This window comes from Gobio gobio (genome assembly GCF_949357685.1).
Source record: "Gobio gobio genome assembly, chromosome: 15".
NCBI classification, from domain to species: Eukaryota; Metazoa; Chordata; class Actinopteri; order Cypriniformes; family Gobionidae; genus Gobio; species Gobio gobio.
The window spans coordinates 53,163,559-53,183,558 of NC_137108.1; the positions used below are offsets into that span (position 1 = coordinate 53,163,559).

The following is a 20,000-nucleotide window of genomic DNA, read 5'->3' on the forward strand; positions in this document are numbered from 1 at the left end:
CATGATGACTCGTTTACTGGGGAAGAAAGATAACTCGAGAAAGATGAGTCTCGGCTTGCTGAAAATACATCAAAATGAAGCGAGTTTGTGCCAGTGGGGTCAGAACACATGTTGATGGATGGAGCGATAGATAGAATGATGGATGGACGGATGGAGCGATAGATAGAATGATGGATGGATAATGGATAATGGATGGATGGATGGATGGATAGAACGATAGATAGAATGATGGATGATGGATAGAACGATAGATAGAATGATGGATGGATGGATAGAACAATAGAATGATGGATGGATGGATAGAACAATAGAATGATGGATGGATGGATGGTATGTATGAGCGCTCCACTCATCCCCTCAATACAGGTGCTGGTCATATAATTAGAATATCATCAAAAAGTTGATTTATTTCACTAATTCCATTCAAAAAGTGAAACTTGTATATTAAATTCATTCATTACACTAGGGCCGTGCAGAGAGTTCGTCAGGGGCAGGGGCTCAAATGTAAAAAAGGGGCAATATATAAATATATATAAATATAAATATAAATATAAATATAAATATATATATATATATATATATACCCTGTTCGGGCGAACCAGCCTCTTACTGCATTTCGTTGCCTTGTACCTGTACTTGTGTAATGACAATAAAGTTGAATCTAATCTAATACACACACACATATACATATATATATATATATATATATATATATATGTGTATATGTATATGTATATATATCCTAATGCTCATCAAGCCTGCATTTATTTAATCAAAAATACAGAAAAAACAGTAGCCTAATATTGTGAAATATTATTACATTGTGTTCTTTTTAACTTTTTATTAATTAAAGAATCTTGAAAAGAGTATCACAGTTTCCATCATTGACATTAAATCCTCATATTAGAATGATTTCTGAATGATCATGTGACACTGAAGAGTGGAGTAATGATGCTGGAAATCCCGCTGTGATCACAGGAATAAATTATATTTTAAATTATTTTAAAATAGAAAACCATTATTTTTATATATTTCGCAATATTGCTGTTTTTTATCAAATAAATGCAGGCTTGATGAACATAAGAGACTTCTTTCATAATGCTACATAGCCTAATATTCAAAAATGGTAATCAGTCCTTTCACGTCACCATTTCGCCAGCTTACACTTCACATAACAGGCCTGTAGGAGCCGCTGGCACTTGGGTTTTGTTAACTTTGATAGTTTCATGAAATAGTAAACGGTGTATCAATATACATAAGTGCAAGTGAAATTAACACTACTTACCATTAATGCGACGTTTGATGCTGTGGTTTTGTGCAGGGATTTGTTTGTTGTCAGTTAAAATCTATTTTGTCAGTGATGCAATTTATAAAATGAGCCAAACCGCAGGAAATCGTTCCACAAACGTTAGTTTGTCTGTCCATGTATTTTTCAACCGATTTATGAATAAGAACAGAAAATTACCGCTTCACATCGCCCAATGGACTTTGAACTTGCTTTGCCAGATCACGATTGGTTGGTGTATATACATGACAAACGGGCATTGGTGAATTGTGTAATACTTTAAAATATATAGCTAAAATATAGCTTTGTAATTAAATCAACACATTAGCTCTGATTATGGATGACAAAAAAACATTGGTTTACTTTTTTCCCGCGAGGCCACACACTCTCTGAAAGGACCATATTTGGCTCGAGAGCCGTTTCTGAACAGTGGAAAATCAGCTGTCAATCAAAACGCACGCAACCCATAGCAACGCGTTACGGCAACGCCTCATCAGAAATTATCCGACTTTTGAGCCGTCCGTTACTATTGTATACATTGTCATGTTATAATAATCACATTTATTTAGTTTTATTGACCACGATATCATCATTGATATTTGTCTGAGAGGGGCACTTTTGATTCATTTTGAAAAAGGGCAGGGGCTCGAGCACCCAAAGCCCCCCCCTCTCCACGTGCCTGCATTACACCCAGACTGATATATTTCAAATGTTTATTTCTTTTAATTTTGATGATTATAACGGACAACTAAGGAAAATCCCAAATTCAGTGTCTCAGAAAATTAGAATATTGTGAAAATGTTGAATATTGAAGACACTCTAATCAGCTGATGAACTCAAAACACCTGCAAAGGCCTTTAATGGTCTCTCAGTCTAGTTCTGTAGGCGACACACTCACGGGGAAGAAGCTGACCTGACAGCTGACCAGAAGACGACCTTTGACCCCTTGCACAAGGAGGGCAAGACACAAAAGGTCATTGCAAAAGAGGCTGGCTGTTCACAGAGCTCTGTGTTCAAGCACATTAATAGAGAGGCGAAGGGAAGGAAAAGATGTGCTAGAAAAAAAGTGTAGAAGCAATAGGGATAACCGCACCCTGGAGAGGATTGAGAAACAAAACCCATTCCAAAATGTGGGGGAGATTCACAAAGAGTGGACTGGAGCTGAAGTCAGTGCTTCAAGAACCTCTACACACAGACGTATGCAAGACATGGGTTTCAGCTGTCGCACTCTTGACCAACAGACAGCGTCAGAAGCGTCTCGCCTGGGCTGAAGACAGACAGGAAAAAAAGTGGTCCAAAGTTATGTTCTCTGATGAAGTCAATCAGGGTCCCAGAGTCTGGAGGAAGAGAGGAGAGACACACAATCCACACTGCTGGAGCTCCAGTGTAAAGTTTCCACAGTCAGTGATGGTTTGGGGTGCCATGTCATGCGCTGGTGTTGGTCCACTGTGTTTTCTGAGGTCAGAGGTCAACGCAGCCAGGAAGTTTTAGAGCACTTCATGCTTCCTGCTGATGACCAACTTTATGGAGATGCAGATTTCATTTTCCAACAGGACTGGGACCAGCACACAGTGCCAAAGCAACCAGTGCCTGGTTTAAGGACCATGTTATCCCTGTTCCTGATTGGCCAGAAAACTCGCCTGACCTTAACCCCATAGAACATCTGAAGAGGAAGATGTGATATGCAGAAGAGCTGAAGGCCACTATCAGATTAACCTGGGCTCATAATACCTGAGCAGAGCCTCAGTCTGATCTCCTCATGCCACGCCATTGCTAAAGTAATTCAGGCTAAACCAGCCCCAGCTGAGTATTGAGTGCTGGACATGCTCATACTTTTCAGTTGGCCAAGATTTCTAAAAATCCTTTCTTTGTATCGGTCTTAAGTAATATTCTTATTTTCTGAGATACTGAATTTGGGATTTTCCTTAGTTGTCAGTTATAATCATCAAAATTAAAAGAAATAAACATTTGAAATATATCAGTCTGTGTGTAATGAATGAATATAATATACAAGTTTCACTTGAATGGAATTAGTGAAATAAATCAACTTTTTGATGATATTCTAATTATATGACCAGCACCTGTAAATAATAATATATACAATATTATTCCCTTTTAGCAAGTTTCATTAAATCCATGTTTGAAGGCTATTAAGATATCCAAAACTTTAATAATTATTTATAATAAATACATTTAAAGAAATATTTAAAAAAAATAAAATAAAAAAATAAATGTACTGTATATATTATTTATTTATTATTATTATATTTAAGTATTATATTAATATTAAATAATAATAGATCAAATATTTTTCCCTTCTAGTAAGTTTCATTAATTCCGTGTTTGAAAACAAGAATTAAAGAAAAATAAAGTAAATTCAAGGTCACTCTGAACATCTTATGCAATCTTGTTTCTCAAGCAAATTCATCTTCCTTTAAGAATGTTTGGATATTTATTCATATTCCTTCAAGAATGTTTGGATATTTTAACTGGTAAACATGTCAGAATGATTTTTCTAGTGTTGAATAATTAGCTTTGACCATTGGCTTGCAGCTGGAATATTTTATTTTTCCTACTTTTATAATTTTTCCTGCACCAAGAAGTCATAACTTAGCTTTGCATGACCATTTAAAAAAAAACACAAAAAAAAACCATGATATTTGTGAATAAACTCATTTTATTTCAGACTGATGGGAAATGAAGTGTTGTTGGGATAGACTTGTCATGACATGCCGTGTCTTCATACATTATGGATTATGTTATTTTTTGAATAAACTCTTTAAAGCGTCCTCCTCTAATAGACTCCAGCGAGTGCGTTTGCATGGAAGCCACAAACCCGTAAAACTACACAGGCACAAATCCTCCGGCTCACAAACTAGTGTTCCCAGTCAGCTCTTCTCCCAGTCAGCTCTTCTCCCAGTCAGCTCTTCTCCCAGTCAGCTCTTCTCCCAGTCAGCTCTTCTCCCAGTCAGCTCTTCTCCCAGTCAGCTCTTCTCCCAGTCAGCTCTTCTCCCAGCCAGCTCTTCTCCCAGTCAGCTCTTCTCCCAGTCAGCTCTTCTCCCAGTCAGCTCTTCTCCCAGTCAGCTCTTCTCCCAGTCAGCTCTTCTCCCAGTCAGCTCTTCTCCCAGTCAGAGCTCTTCTCCCAGTCAGCTCTTCTCCCAGTCAGAGCTCTTCTCCCAGTCAGCTCTTCTCCCAGTCAGCTCTTCTCCCAGTCAGCTCTTCTCCCAGTCAGCTCTTCTCCCAGCCAGCTCTTCTCCCAGTCAGCTCTTCTCCCAGTCAGCTCTTCTCCCAGCCAGTTCTTCTCCCAGTCAGCTCTTCTCCCAGCCAGCTCTTCTCCCAGTCAGCTCTTCTCCCAGTCAGCTCTTCTCCCAGCCAGTTCTTCTCCCAGTCAGCTCTTCTCCCAGTCAGTTCTTCTCCCAGTCAGCTCTTCTCCCGTCCAGCTCTTCTCCCAGTCAGCTCTTCTCCCAGTCAGCTCTTCTCCCAGTCAGCTCTTCTCCCAGTCAGCTCTTCTCCCAGCCAGTTCTTCTCCCAGTCAGCTCTTCTCCCAGTCAGTTCTTCTCCCAGTCAGCTCTTCTCCCAGTCAGTTCTTCTCCCAGTCAGCTCTTCTCCCAGTCAGCTCTTCTCCCAGTCAGCTCTTCTCCCAGTCAGCTCTTCTCCCGTCCAGCTCTTCTCCCAGTCAGCTCTTCTCCCAGTCAGCTCTTCTCCCAGTCAGCTCTTCTCCCAGTCAGCTCTTCTCCCGTCCAGCTCCTCTCCCAGTCAGCTCTTCTCCCAGTCAGCTCTTCTCCCAGTCAGCTCTTCTCCCAGTCAGCTCTTCTCCCAGCCAGTTCTTCTCCCAGTCAGCTCTTCTCCCAGTCAGTTCTTCTCCCAGTCAGCTCTTCTCCCAGTCAGTTCTTCTCCCAGTCAGCTCTTCTCCCAGTCAGCTCTTCTCCCGTCCAGCTCTTCTCCCAGTCAGTTCTTCTCCCAGTCAGCTCTTCTCCCAGTCAGTTCTTCTCCCAGTCAGTTCTTCTCCCAGTCAGCTCTTCTCCCGTCCAGCTCTTCTCCCAGTCAGTTCTTCTCCCAGTCAGCTCTTCTCCCAGTCAGCTCTTCTCCCAGTCAGCTCTTCTCCCGTCCAGCTCTTCTCCCAGTCAGCTCTTCTCCCAGTCAGCTCTTCTCCCAGTCAGCCCTTCTCCCAGTCAGCTCTTCTCCCAGTCAGCTCTTCTCCCAGTCAGTTCTTCTCCCAGTCAGCTCTTCTCCCAGTCAGTTCTTCTCCCAGTCAGCTCTTCTCCCAGTCAGCTCTTCTCCCAGTCAGTTCTTCTCCCAGTCAGTTCTTCTCCCAGTCAGCTCTTCTCCCGTCCAGCTCTTCTCCCAGTCAGCTCTTCTCCCAGTCAGCTCTTCTCCCAGTCAGTTCTTCTCCCAGTCAGCTCTTCTCCCAGTCAGCTCTTCTCCCAGTCAGCTCTTCTCCCAGTCAGCTCTTCTCCCAGTCAGCTCTTCTCCCGTCCAGCTCTTCTCCCAGTCAGCTCTTCTCCCAGTCAGTTCTTCTCCCAGTCAGTTCTTCTCCCAGTCAGCTCTTCTCCCAGTCAGTTCTTCTCCCAGTCAGCTCTTCTCCCAGTCAGCTCTTCTCCCAGTCAGCTCTTCTCCCAGTCAGCTCTTCTCCCGTCAAGCTCTTCTCCCAGTCAGCTCTTCTCCCAGTCAGCTCTTCTCCCGTCAAGCTCTTCTCCCAGTCAGTTCTTCTCCCAGTCAGCTCTTCTCCCGTCAAGCTCTTCTCCCAGTCAGCTCTTCTCCCAGTCAGCTCTTCTCCCAGTCAGCTCTTCTCCCAGTCAGCTCTTCTCCCAGTCAGCTCTTCTCCCAGTCAGCTCTTCTCCCGTCAAGCTCTTCTCCCAGTCAGCTCTTCTCCCAGTCAGCTCTTCTCCCGTCAAGCTCTTCTCCCAGTCAGTTCTTCTCCCAGTCAGCTCTTCTCCCGTCAAGCTCTTCTCCCAGTCAGCTCTTCTCCCAGTCAGCTCTTCTCCCAGTCAGCTCTTCTCCCAGTCAGCTCTTCTCCCGTCAAGCTCTTCTCCCAGTCAGCTCTTCTCCCAGTCAGAGCTCTTCTCCCAGTCAGCTCTTCTCCCAGTCAGCTCTTCTCCCAGTCAGCTCTTCTCGAAGTCAGCTCTTCTCCAGTCCAGCTCTTCTCCCAGTCCAGCTCTTCTCCCAGTCAGAGCTCTTCTCCCAGTCAGCTCTTCTCCCAGTCAGAGCTCTTCTCCCAGTCAGCTCTTCTCCCAGTCAGCTCTTCTCCCAGTCAGCCGCATGTCTCCAGTATCTCCAGTTATGGTCTGTCCTGCTTTCTGGTGCATTTGCCTGGCTCTCCGCCAGCTCTGATCCACTGAGCGTTCCTCAAGGACAAAAGACTCTCAGCCGGAGCGCTCACACACACTGAAGGCTCAATTAAGGCCTTTCTCTGGGTCTGTGATGGTCACTTTAGATACACATGCAGATGTAGGATATTATGTTTTATTAATGTTTAATATGAGTCCGCCATGTGATGCTGATATGGCGATAAACTCAAATACCACAAAGATATGAAGTCATAAACACAGATGCACTCTCACTATGAATGGGAGAAAGTGATTCAAACAAAATGGCGGAATAAGGCCCGCCTTCTCATTTCCCCAGTGAAAGTGATAGGAGACTTGCACGACTGAAACCAAAGATGGCCGCCGACCGAGTCTAATGACTTAAAACAAGGACTTTGGTTTTGTTTATGAAAGTACTATAGAATTATCATATAATGTGTCCAAAGCGCATGGTCAAGATATTACTGTATTTGAGTGCCGCTGTACCTTAATGCAATGTTTTTTTATGTTGGGATTGTTTAAAAGAATTTCCCTTAAATAGTTCAATTTATAATATCGTGACTCGAAAAGTACCATTAACATGGTATTCTGTACATTTGTATATATACACATCGATCAGGCATAACATTATGACCGGTGAATTACACTGATGTTCTCCTGTTAGTGGGTGGGATATATTCGGCAGCAAGTGAACATTTGGTCCTCAGAGTTGATGTGTTAGAAGCAGGAGAAATGGGCAAGCGTAAGGATTTGAGCGAGTTTGTAAGGGTCAGATTGTCTTTCATGGAAACGGTTTTCCCTGGAGGCTGTGGCTCTTTCAGCAGGCACAAATATCGATTTCGATCTGGATTCAGTATCAATTCATATGTATATAGCCGACTGTACATATAAGGAAAAATACGTTTGTCTTTTTAGCACTATTTTAAACGTTTATTGGGTTAAATTATATTGGCTCGCATTCATTAATATTCACTTGTGTGTGCTTATATAAGCATCATTAAAAAAATATTAGGATGCAAGTTATTAACGTTTTAAAATTTCACTTTTAAAGAAATCTAGTGTTTGATCATGTCTAAATATGTATTCAAATGCAAAACCTAAAAATAAGTACGCAGTTATGATCGGCTATATTTTTTTGAGCAACTAGATACATGTAGCCTATATTTATTTTTTCCAGCCACATAATGACTCTAATTTGCCTGAAAAACAGAATTATCTATTTTAACCTTAATTACTAAACTAATTGTAATATAAATAAAAAAATATTAGAAGAAAAATATTTTAACTAATTAAATGGTCATTAATTGACAATAATTATTGCACAAATAGTAGGCCTATTTAGTACCAAAACATCTCCTGCGTGTTTTAAATAGCTGTTGATTCACCTCGCAACTTACAGGAATTAAAGGATCTGTTGCTAACATCTTGGTGCCAGATACCACAGCACACCTTCTAGTGGAGTCCATGCAACAACGTTGGACCCAGTGTTAATTTCGGTGACGAATAATTTGTCATAATTTTCGTCAACGACCTGTTTTCACTGACGAAAACGAGCCGGTATTTAAACAAAAACTAGTGTTGGATGACAAAAACTATGAGGAAAATCAACTCTCATTTTCATCAACAAATAAAAGCGAGATGAAAATGTTAGTGAGGGACGATTAGGGAAGAGATCCAGTCAGAACTAATGTTGTGTGTAACAGATACTGATCTTACTTTATGATGTTTATCTAGTAATATGTTTTAGACGGTTATAATGACGCATATTTGATCTCCTAAACTTGAATGAGCTCCTGCAACTGCAATAGAGGCGCAGACATTTCAGAATAAGAGTCCTGGTGTATTTCCAGCTTGTTTATCATTAAAAGTCACGTATTATATATTCGTTTCTGCTTACACAATAAACTGTATTTAATTTAATTCCCATTTAATTCATAGTCAGGAGGAAAGACCAGTATTTGACACATATTCAATAAAGTATCAGGGTTATAATAGTTCACTAAAACCATTAAAAAATCTTCATTACTTGAAGTTAAATAAATGTTAACTATTAAAAAAATAAATAAACAAACTTATTTGAAGCTTTAGCTTAACCTGATATGGCCTACTGACTAAAACAGAAAAACGAAGTTATAAAAACTATATAGAAGTTTTTAAAAAACAAACAAAAAAGTGAATTGAGCTCTTTCGTGTATTTTTAATGTCAAAATGTCAGTTCAAGTGACAGTCGGTTATGTAATGCTTAAATGCTTAATGTATTACAATTTCACTAAACTCATTAGATTTTAGCAGACTAAAACTAGACCAAAGCTAAAAACAATTCAGGCGACTAAAATATGACTAAAACTAAATGGCATTTTAGTCAAAAGACTACGGTTGGACCGACACAATATTCGGTGTATATTTTAAGGAAGAAACGTTTGAACTGTAGTGTTCCTTGGAGTAGCAAATACACTGCAAAAAAATGGTTTTCTTACTTAGTATTTTTGTCTTGTTTTCAGTCCAAATATCCAAAAAATCTTACATTAAGAAACATTTACTAGACAAGCAAAAGTTTTTGTCTTGTTTTGGAGGAAAATAACTCAAAATTAAGAATTTTTGCTTAAAAAAAGCTGAATAATCTGCCAATGGGGTTAGCAAAATAATCTTGTTTTCTGTTAGAATTAAGATTAATTTGCTTACCTCATTGACAGATTATTTTGCTTATTTTAAGCAAAACAAGACAAAAATGTTTGCTTGTCTAGTAAATGTTTCTTAAAGGGTTAGTTCACCCAAAACTGTAAATTGTGTCATTAATGACTGAGCCTCATGTGGTTGGACACCCGTCAGACCTCCGTTCATCTTCAGACACAAATGAAGATATTTTAGTGTAAATCTGATGCTCTGAAAGGCCTCCATTGGCTCAACTTTACACTCTCAAGACCCTTAAAAGACACTAAAGACTAAAGTTACAAAGTCCATCTCACTACAGCGGCTCCACAATAACTTTATGAAGACGAGAATAGTTTCTGTGCGCAAAAAAACCCTAAATAACGACTTATATAGTGATGACGATTTCAAAACACGGCCTCATGAAGCTTCGAAGCGTTATGAATCAGTGAGTCGATTCATGATTCGGATCGCGTGTCAAACCGCCAAACCGCTGAAATTTGGCAATTCAAACTGCTGAATCGACTCACTGATTCATAACGCTCTGATCTGCTGAATCGACTCACTGATTCATAACGCTCTGAACCACTGAATCGACTCACTGATTCATAACGCTCTGATCTGCTGAATCGACTCACTGATTCATAACGCTCTGAACCACTGAATCGACTCACTGATTCATAACGCTCTGAACCGCTGATTTGACTCACTGATTCATAACGCTTCAAACCGCTGAATCGACTCACTGATTCATAAAGCTTCAAACCGCTGAATCGACTCACTGATTCATAACGCTTCAAACCGCTGAATCGACTCACTGATTCATAACACTCTGAACCGCTGAATCGACTCACTGATTCATAACGCTTCAAGGCTTCATGATGCTTTGTTTTGAAATCGTCATCACTATATAAGTCGTTATTTAGGGGTTTTTTTGCGCACAAAAACTATTGTCGCCGATTCATAAAGTTATTGTAGAGCCGCTGTAGTGAGATGGACTTTGTAACTTTAGTCTTTAGTGTCTTTTAAGGGTCTTGAGAGTGTAAAGTTGAGCCAATGGAGGCCTTTCAGAGCATCAGATTTACACTAAAATATCTTCATTTGTGTCTGAAGATGAACGGAGGTCTGACGGGTGTCCAACCACATGAGGCTCAGTCATTAATGACACAATTTACATTTTTGGGTGAACCAACCCTTTTAGATATTTGGACTGAAAACAAGACAAAAATACTAAGTAAGAAAAGCATTTTTTTGCAGTGCAGTGTGTATGAATAATCATGTGTGTGTTGGGCCGCTCAGACTCTGTTATTGTGCATGGACAGGTTAACGGGCAGCTTCGTCCCGGATCTGATCGTCAGCATGACCCATCAGATGTGGCTGCACCTGCAGTCTGATGAGAGCGTGGGCTCTATCGGCTTCAAGATCAACTATAAAGGTGAGTGTGTTCTCCGCCAGTCCCCACATCACCAGAGGTGGACAGTAACTCAGCACATTTACTTGAGTTCTGTACTTAAGTACACTTTTTGAGTATCTGTACTTTACTGAAGTATTATTTTTTAGGGAAACTTTTACTTTAACTTCACTACATTTGAAAGACAAATATCGTACTTTTTACTCCACTACATTTCTATCAAGATCCTCGAAGTCGAAAGTCGTTTCTGTAGCAGCTTTGCAAGTCAGTGGATGTTTTTTTTTTTTTTTGGAGAATAGCCTATAAGTAATCACTTTTGTAGGGTCATAATTTCCCTAAATGTTTTGAACACTGATCAGTTTATAGCAAAATGGAGGAAGACGGTTCCTCGGCACAGTGTGTGCACACATGGCCATATTAGAAAGTAAGTTTCAGTTTTCTGAAAAGATTAAAGATTAGTTTCGTTGGCATACACTTGATGAATGTATCATAAAATGTTAAAAAACGTAAAAGTCTGGGAGAAAGAGAAGCATAGACATATGGATGATGAACGAGCTCAGTTCAGTCTGTTTTTTTGTGGCTCTCAGATGCAGAGCACGAGGACTGATTACAGCTTTCTTTTGTGTGTTTTTCGCACTTAAACAGACCAATACACACAAAATATCACAATTTTCATTTTGGAAAGTATTCACGTAAAAAAAGTTGATTATGTCTTAAGTAAACGTAAACAGTTGGGGGAATATTGGATGTGTATCAGTGTATTGGATCTGTGCATTCTGCCTTAAAGTGACAGCAGCTTTGTAACCTTTATACAAGTATTTAAATTAGTTCAAGGTGGTCGTGTGCTAGCATGTCGGATGGAGCATCACTGACTGGCTTAAAGGGTTAGTTCACCCAAAAATGAAAATTCTGTCATTAATTACTTACCCTCATGTGGTTGGACACCCGTCAGACCTCCGTTCATCTTCGGAACAGAAATTAAGATATTTTAGTGTAAAGCTGATGCTCTGAAAGGCCTCCATTGGCTCAACTTTACACTCTCAAGACCCTTAAAAGACACTAAAGACTAAAGTTACAAAGTCCATCTCACTACAGCGGCTCTACAATAACTTTATGAATCGGCGAGAATAGTTTTTGTGCGCCAAAAAACCCTAAATAACAACTTATTTAGTGATGACGATTTCAAAACACGGCATCATGAAGCTTCGAAGCGTTATGAATCAGTGAGTCGATTCATGATTCGGATCGCGTGTCAAACTGCTGAAATTTGGCGATTCAAACCGCTGAATCGGCTCACTGATTCATAACACTCTGAACCGCTGAACCGACTCACTGATTCATAACGCTCTGAACCGCTGAATCGACTCACTGATTCATAACGCTCTGAACCGCTGAATCGACTCACTGATTCATAACGCTCTGAAGCTTCATGATGCCTTGTTTTGAAATCGTCATCACTATATAAGTCGTTATTTAGGGTTTTTTTGCACACAGAAACTATTCTCGTCTTCATAAAGTTATTGTAGAGCCGCTGTAGTGAGATGGACTTTGTAACTTTAGTCTTTAGTGTCTTTTAAGGGTCTTGAGAGTGTAAAGTTGAGCCAATGGAGGCCTTTCAGAGCATCAGCTTTACACTAAAATATCTTCATTTGTGTCTGAAGATGAACGGAGGTCTGACGGGTGTCCAACCACATGAGGCTCAGTCATTAATGACACAATTTACATTTTTGGGTGAACTAACGCTTTAAACCACCGTGCATTTATACAACAATAATAAAATAATGCATTGACATAAAAAAGGAAATTTACTTTTGATACTTAAGTACTTTTAAAAGCGAGTACTTCTGTACTTTTACTTAAGTAAAAATAGTTTTTTACAACTTTCACTTGTAACGGAGTAATATTTGACCAGTGGTACTTTTACTTTTACTTGAGTAATGGAGTTGTGTAGTTTGCTCTGCACATCACACACTCAGAGGCTCACCTCCACTATTCTCACTCCCTCAGAAATCGACAAGGAGAGCTGCGGGGATCCAGGGGTCCCTCTGTACGGGCTCCGAGAGGGCGGAGGCTTCTCCAACGGGGACATACTGCGCTTCGAGTGCCAGTTCGGCTTCGAGCTCATCGGAGAACGAATGATTTCCTGTCAGAATAACAATCAGTGGTCTGCTAACATCCCCATGTGCATCTGTGAGTGACTTCTCTAACGGACGCCTGAATGCTCAATGAGATTTTTAATAAAAGCATCTGAGCATTTGAGTCTGGACACAGCTAGCATACTGATCTACTAGTTCATCTTCTGAAGCAAAGTTCTCCTCCTAGAGCATGAGACATGAGACCAATGTGGGAAATCAGGCTAGCAAAATGCTAATTCATGATAACAACATGTTAAATCATGTTAGCAAGATGTTAATTCTTGCTATCAACATATTAATATGCTAATTAAGGCTAGTTAAATGCTTAATTATGCTAGCAAACATGTTAATTAATGCTATCTAAATATTAAATCAAACATGATAATTAATGCTAGCAAAATGTTAAATAATGTTAACAAAATGCTAATTCATGATAACAACATGTTAAATCATGTTAGCAAGATGTTAATTCATGCTATCAAAATATTTAATTATACTAGCAAACATGCTAATTAATGCTAGCTAAATGCTAAATTAATGCTAGCAAACATGCTAGTTAATGCTAGCAGGATGTTAAATCATGCTTGCAAAATGTTAATTCATGATAACAACATGTTAAATCATGTTAGCAAAGATGTTAAATCATGCTATCAAAATATTACATTATGCTAGAAAACACGCTAATTAAGGCTAGCTAAATGCTAAATTATGCTAGCAAACATGCTAGTTAATGTTAACAGCATGTTAAATCATGCTTGCAAAATGCTAATTCATGATAACAACATGTTAAATCATGTTAGCAAAATATTACATTATGCTAGAAAACACGCTAATTAAGGCTAGCTAAATGCTAAATTATGCTAGCAAACATGCTAGTTAATGTTAACAGCATGTTAAATCATGCTTGCAAAATGTTAATTCATGATAACAACATGTTAAATCATGTTAGCAAGATGTTAATTCATGCTATCAAAATATTTAATTATACTAGCAAACATGCTAATTAATGCTAGCTAAATGCTAAATTATGCTAGCAAACATGCTAGTTAATGCCAGCAACATGTTAAATCATGCTTGCAAAATGCTAATTCATGATATCAACATGTTAAATCATGTTAGCAAGATGTTAATTCTTGCTATCAAAATATTTAATTATACTAGCAAACATGCTAATTAAGGCTATCTAAATGCTAAATCATGCTAGCAAACATGCTAGTTAATGCTAGCAACATGTTAAATCATGCTTGCAAAATGCTAATTCATGATAACATGTTAAATCATGTTAGCAAAGATGTTAAATCATGCTATCAAAATATTACATTATGCTAGAAAACACGCTAATTAAGGCTAGCTAAATGCTAAATTATGCTAGCAAACATGCTAGTTAATGCTAACAGCATGTTAAATCATGCTTGCAAAATGCTAATTCATGATAACAACATGTTAAATCATGTTAGCAAGATGTTAATTCTTGCTATCAAAATATTTAATTATACTAGCAAACATGCTAATTAAGACTAGCTAAATGGTAAATTATGCTAGCAAACATGATAATTAATGCTAGCAAAATGTTAAATCAAACATGATAATTAATGCTAGCAAAATGTTATATCAAACATGATAATTAATGCTAGCAAAATGTTAAATCAAACATGATAATTAATGCTAGCAAAATGTTAAATAATGTTACAAAAATGCTAATTCATGATAACAACATGTTAATTCATGTTAGCAAAGATGTTAAATCATGCTATCAAAATATTACATTATGCTAGAAAACATGCTAATTAAGGCTAGCTAAATGCTAAATTATGCTAGCAAACATTGCTAGTTAATGCTAGCAAAATGTTAAATCATGCTAGCAAAATGCTAATTCATGATAACAACATGTTAAATCATGTTAATAAAGGTGTTAAATCATGCTATCAAAATATTAAATTATGCTAGAAAACATGCTAATTAATGCTAGCTAAATTTTAACCCATACTAACAACATGTTAAATCATGCTTGCAACATGCTAATTCATGATAACAACATGCTTATTAATGCTAGTAATATGCTAATTCATACTAGCAGCATGTTAAATAATTTTATCAAAGATTTTAATTCATGCTATCAAAATATTAAATAATGCTAGCAAAAATGCTAATTAATGTTAGCTACATGTTAAATCATACAAGCAACATGTTAAATTATACTAACAACATGCTAATTCATGATAACAAAATGCTAAATCATGTTACCAACATGTTAATTCATGTTAACAACATGGTAAATAATGTTTGGAAGATCTGAATTCATGCTAGCAAACATGCTAACAAGTTGAAACATGCTAATTGACGATAACAACGTGTTAAATCATGTTAACAAGATGTTACTTCATGTTTGCAAAATTTTTTAAATAATGCTAGCAAACATACTAATTCATGATAACAACATGTTAAATCATGTTAACAAAAGATGTTAATTCATGCTATCAAAATATTAAATTATGCTACTAAACATGCTATTTAATGCTAGCAACATGCTAATTCAATTCTAAAATGTTAAATTATGTGAGCAAGATGATCATGCGAACACGATGCTAGCAAAATGTTAAATCATGTTAGCAACCAAATGCTAATTCATGCTAGCAACATGTTAAATCATGTTAGCAAAACATGCTAATTCATGCTAACAACATGGTAAAAATAATTTTGCAAGATCTTAACTCATGCTTGCAAAATGCTAACAAGTTGAAACATGTTAATTAATGCTAACAGCATGTTGAAACATGCTAACAAGAGCCCAGCGTTACGGGAACAGTGGATGCAGTTTGTGTTTCGAGTGTGTTCTCGGCATTTTCGGTGACAAATGTTTTATAAGTTGGACTTGCAGATCGTTGCAGGCGGTGAGTGAAACTGATCAAATGTGTGTGTGTGTGTGTGTGTGTGTGTGTGTCTGTGTGTGTGTGTGTGTGTTTTGTTGGCAATCGTTGCGTAATTGCATTTAATGTGAACAACACTAACACATAGAGAATCAAGAGTTATTCAAAATACAATAGAGTGGCGTAACTTTGATATAAAAAGTGTGTGAGTGGGGGAAGTCATGTTTAATGTGTTAGTTTCATCTCCTAACTATAGTATAATACAATATTGTTCGAATCCACCATCTTATGGTTCTTTTACTCATTAAAACCAAAGGTGTTCATCAGTGATTTTGTATCAAGAGCAGGGACCGAAACGAATAGAGAGTCTGTGATGCGACAACTTATAGTGTGTGTGTGTGTGTGTGTGTGTGTGTGTGTGTGTGTGTGTCTTTAGCTCCGCCCCCTGCACGCCTCCACGGACTCGGCTGTTTTCAGAAAGAATCGGTTCAGTGTTTCTGTCTTTTATAAATATGATAAACTAAAGACTCTTGGAAGATATGAAGGATCAACACTACTCTAGAGATACTCAAGAGTAACACCAGACTGTGTGTGTGTGTGTGTGTGTGTGTGTGTGTGTGTGTGTGTGTGTGTGTGTGTGTGTGTGTGTGTGTGTGTGTGATGGGTAGGTTTAGGGGCAGTGTAAGGGGATAGAAAATACGGTTTGTACGGTATAAAAACCATTACGCCTATGGAATGTCCTCACATTTCACAAAAACTAACATGAGTGTGTGTGTGTCAAGTCAAGTCAAGTCAAGTCAACTTTATTTATATAGCGCTTTTAACAATGTAGATTGTTTCAAAGCAGCTTTACAGTGTTAAACAGGAAAATAATGCAGCATAATTTTATTCAGCTGTATAGCCATTCTGGAAAAATTTCAATTATCATACAGTGACAGTGTGGGCTTTAGATCAATAATTTGATCAGTAATTTAGTTTAAATGGTTAATTTAGTTTATTATTTAGATGTATTTCGATTATTATTATTATTATTATTAAACCATGGCGACACACTGATGTCTTAAGACACCAAACCATTGCTTTCTGCGAGAAACCCAACAGTATTTGTTATTTTTTTACCTCTTATCAGACGAATGTCATCTAGTATTCCCAGCGCCATAACTTCCGGCGAATAAGGTCAAAATACTGGCACGATCATAGATGTATATACGTAGATGCCTCATTCGACCGATCCGCGCGGCACTAATGAGGAATCTATGTATATATCTATGATCGCGCCGGTATTTTGACCTTATTCGCCGGAAGTGATGGCGCGAGCTGATGCAGAGCCACAGAAAAAAACGGAATGCATTTTTAAATTTGGATATTTTTCTTACACAAACACATCGATTCGCTTCAGAAGGCCTTTAATAACACCCCAGAGCCGCTGGAGCAGTTATATGACGGACAGATGCACTTTTTATGGACTTCAAAAACAGAGCAACTATTACTGCCATTATAAAGCTTGGATTAGCCAGAACATTTTTAATATAACGTCTGAAAGAAGAATGTCACACACACCTCGGATGACTTGAGGGTGAGTAAATCATGGGCTGATTTTTCATTTTTGGGTGAACTATCCCTTTAACTAAAACTAAAACCATAACTTCAGAAGTCGTAATGATGATGTGATCTGCTTATTTAAGTCGGACTCATTGTTCTTTCTCTCAGACTGGAAGCTTTTTAAGTGCTAATGCAACAAAACGAAGAGCAAAGGATGCGCATTAAGTGTGTAATCAATGCTTTATGTATTTCATCGTTCTCATGCTGCCGCAGAGAATTATGGGAAATGTTGTCTTTTCACACAAGCCTGTTGCTTAAGTGAGTATCTTCTGGCAAGAGTGATCACTATTCTTCATTAATGATTTCCATAATGCAGACAAACTAAATTATGCGATGAACACTCACTATTAAAACTTAATTATGATACGGTGGAAGAATTTATTTTTAGACACTACCATGATTATCAAAATCAAAGTAAGATTTATTAATGATTTTGAAAGTCTCTTCTGCTCACCAACACTGCACTCTAAAAAATTCTGGGTTAAAAACAACCCAAGTTAGGTTGAAAATGGACCAACCCAGCAGTTGGGTTAAATGTTTGCTTAAAACAACCCAATTGCTGGGTTAAAACGACCCATTCACTGAGAACAATGAAATACATAAAGCATTGATTACACACTTAATGTGCATGTTTTGCTCTTCATTTTGTTGCATTAGCACTTAAAAAGTTTCCAAAACAACCCAATTGCTGGGTTAAAACGACCCATTCACTGGGTTAAAACAACCCAATTGCTGGGTTAAAACGACCCATTCACTGGGTTAAAACAACCCAATCGCTGGGTTAAAAAGACCCATTCACTGGGTTAAAACAACCCAATTGCTGGGTTAAAACGACCCATTCACTGGGTTAAAACAACCCAATTGCTGGGTTAAAACGACCCATTCACTGGGTTAAAACAACCCAATTGCTGGGTTAAAACGACCCATTCACTGGGTTAAAACAACCCAATTGCTGGGTTAAAACGACCCATTCACTGGGTTAAAACAACCCAATCGCTGGGTTAAAAAGACCCATTCACTGGGTTAAAACACGCTGGGTTAAAACGACCCATTCACTGGGTTAAAACAACCCAATTGCTGGATTAAAACGATCCATTCACTGGGTTTAAACAACCCAATTGCTGGGTTAAAACGAGCCATTCACTGGGTTAAAACACGCTGGGTTAAAACGACCCATTCACTGGGTTAAAACAACCCAATTGCTGGGTTAAAACGACCCATTCACTGAGAACAATGAAATACATAAAGCATTGATTACACACTTAATGTGCATGTTTTGCTCTTCATTTTGTTGCATTAGCACTTAAAAAGTTTCCAAAACAACCCAATTGCTGGGTTAAAACGACCCATTCACTGGGTTAAAACAACCCAATTGCTGGGTTAAAACGACCCATTCACTGGGTTAAAACAACCCAATCGCTGGGTTAAAAAGACCCATTCACTGGGTTAAAACACGCTGGGTTAAAACGACCCATTCACTGGGTTAAAACAACCCAATTGCTGGGTTAAAACGATCCATTCACTGGGTTTAAACAACCCAATTGCTGGGTTAAAACGAGCCATTCACTGGGTTAAAACACGCTGGGTTAAAACGACCCATTCACTGGGTTAAAACAACCCAATTGCTGGGTTAAAACAACCCAACCGCTGGGTTAAACTACCCATTCACTGGGTTAAAACAACCCAATTGCTGGGTTAAAACGACCCATTCACTGGGTTAAAACAACCCAATTGCTGCGTTAAAACGACCCATTCACTGGGTTAAAACAACCCAATTGCTGGGTTAAAACGACCCATTCACTGGGTTAAAACAACCCAATTGCTGGGTTAAAACGACCCATTCACTGGGTTTAAACAACCCAATCGCTGGGTTAAAAAGACCCATTCACTGGGTTTAAACAACCCAATTGCTGGGTTAAAACGAGCCATTCACTGGGTTTAAACAACCCAATTGCTGGGTTAAAACGAGCCATTCACTGGGTTTAAACAACCCAATTGCTGGGTTAAAACGACCCATTCACTGGGTTTAAACAACCCAATTGCTGGGTTAAAACGAGCCATTCACTGGGTTAAAACAACCCAACCGCTGGGTTAAACGAGCCATTCACTGGGTTAAAACAACCCAATTGCTGGGTTAAAACGACCCATTCACTGGGTTAAAACAACCCAATTGCTGCGTTAAAACGACCCATTCACTGGGTTAAAACAACCCAATTGCTGGGTTAAAACGACCCATTCACTGGGTTAAAACAACCCAATTGCTGCGTTAAAACGACCCATTCACTGGGTTAAAACAACCCAATTGCTGCGTTAAAACGACCCATTCACTGGGTTAAAACAACCCAATTGCTGGGTTAAAACGAGCCATTCACTGGGTTTAAACAACCCAATTGCTGGGTTAAAACAACCCAACCGCTGGGTTAAACTACCCATTCACTGGGTTAAAACAACCCAATTGCTGGGTTAAAACGACCCATTCACTGGGTTAAAACAACCCAATTGCTGCGTTAAAACGACCCATTCACTGGGTTAAAACAACCCAATTGCTGGGTTAAAACGACCCATTCACTGGGTTAAAACAACCCAATTGCTGGGTTAAAACGACCCATTCACTGGGTTTAAACAACCCAATCGCTGGGTTAAAAAGACCCATTCACTGGGTTTAAACAACCCAATTGCTGGGTTAAAACGAGCCATTCAATGGGTTTAAACAACCCAATTGCTGGGTTAAAACGAGCCATTCAC

At 38.7% G+C, this 20,000-nt stretch overlaps 1 protein-coding gene across 1 annotated transcript in view; it reads left to right on the plus strand.

The window, feature by feature from the left end:
* The window catches only part of csmd3a (CUB and Sushi multiple domains 3a), a gene marked incomplete at both ends in the record, with an annotated part of 567,839 nt that overhangs the window by 202,960 nt on the left and 344,879 nt on the right, over positions 1 to 20,000 (plus strand). The window contains 2 exons of the mRNA XM_079838157.1: positions 10,563 to 10,675; positions 12,659 to 12,841. Coding sequence (XP_079694283.1) covers positions 10,563 to 10,675; positions 12,659 to 12,841 — 296 coding nt within the window. The remainder of the gene's footprint in view (positions 1 to 10,562; positions 10,676 to 12,658; positions 12,842 to 20,000) is intronic.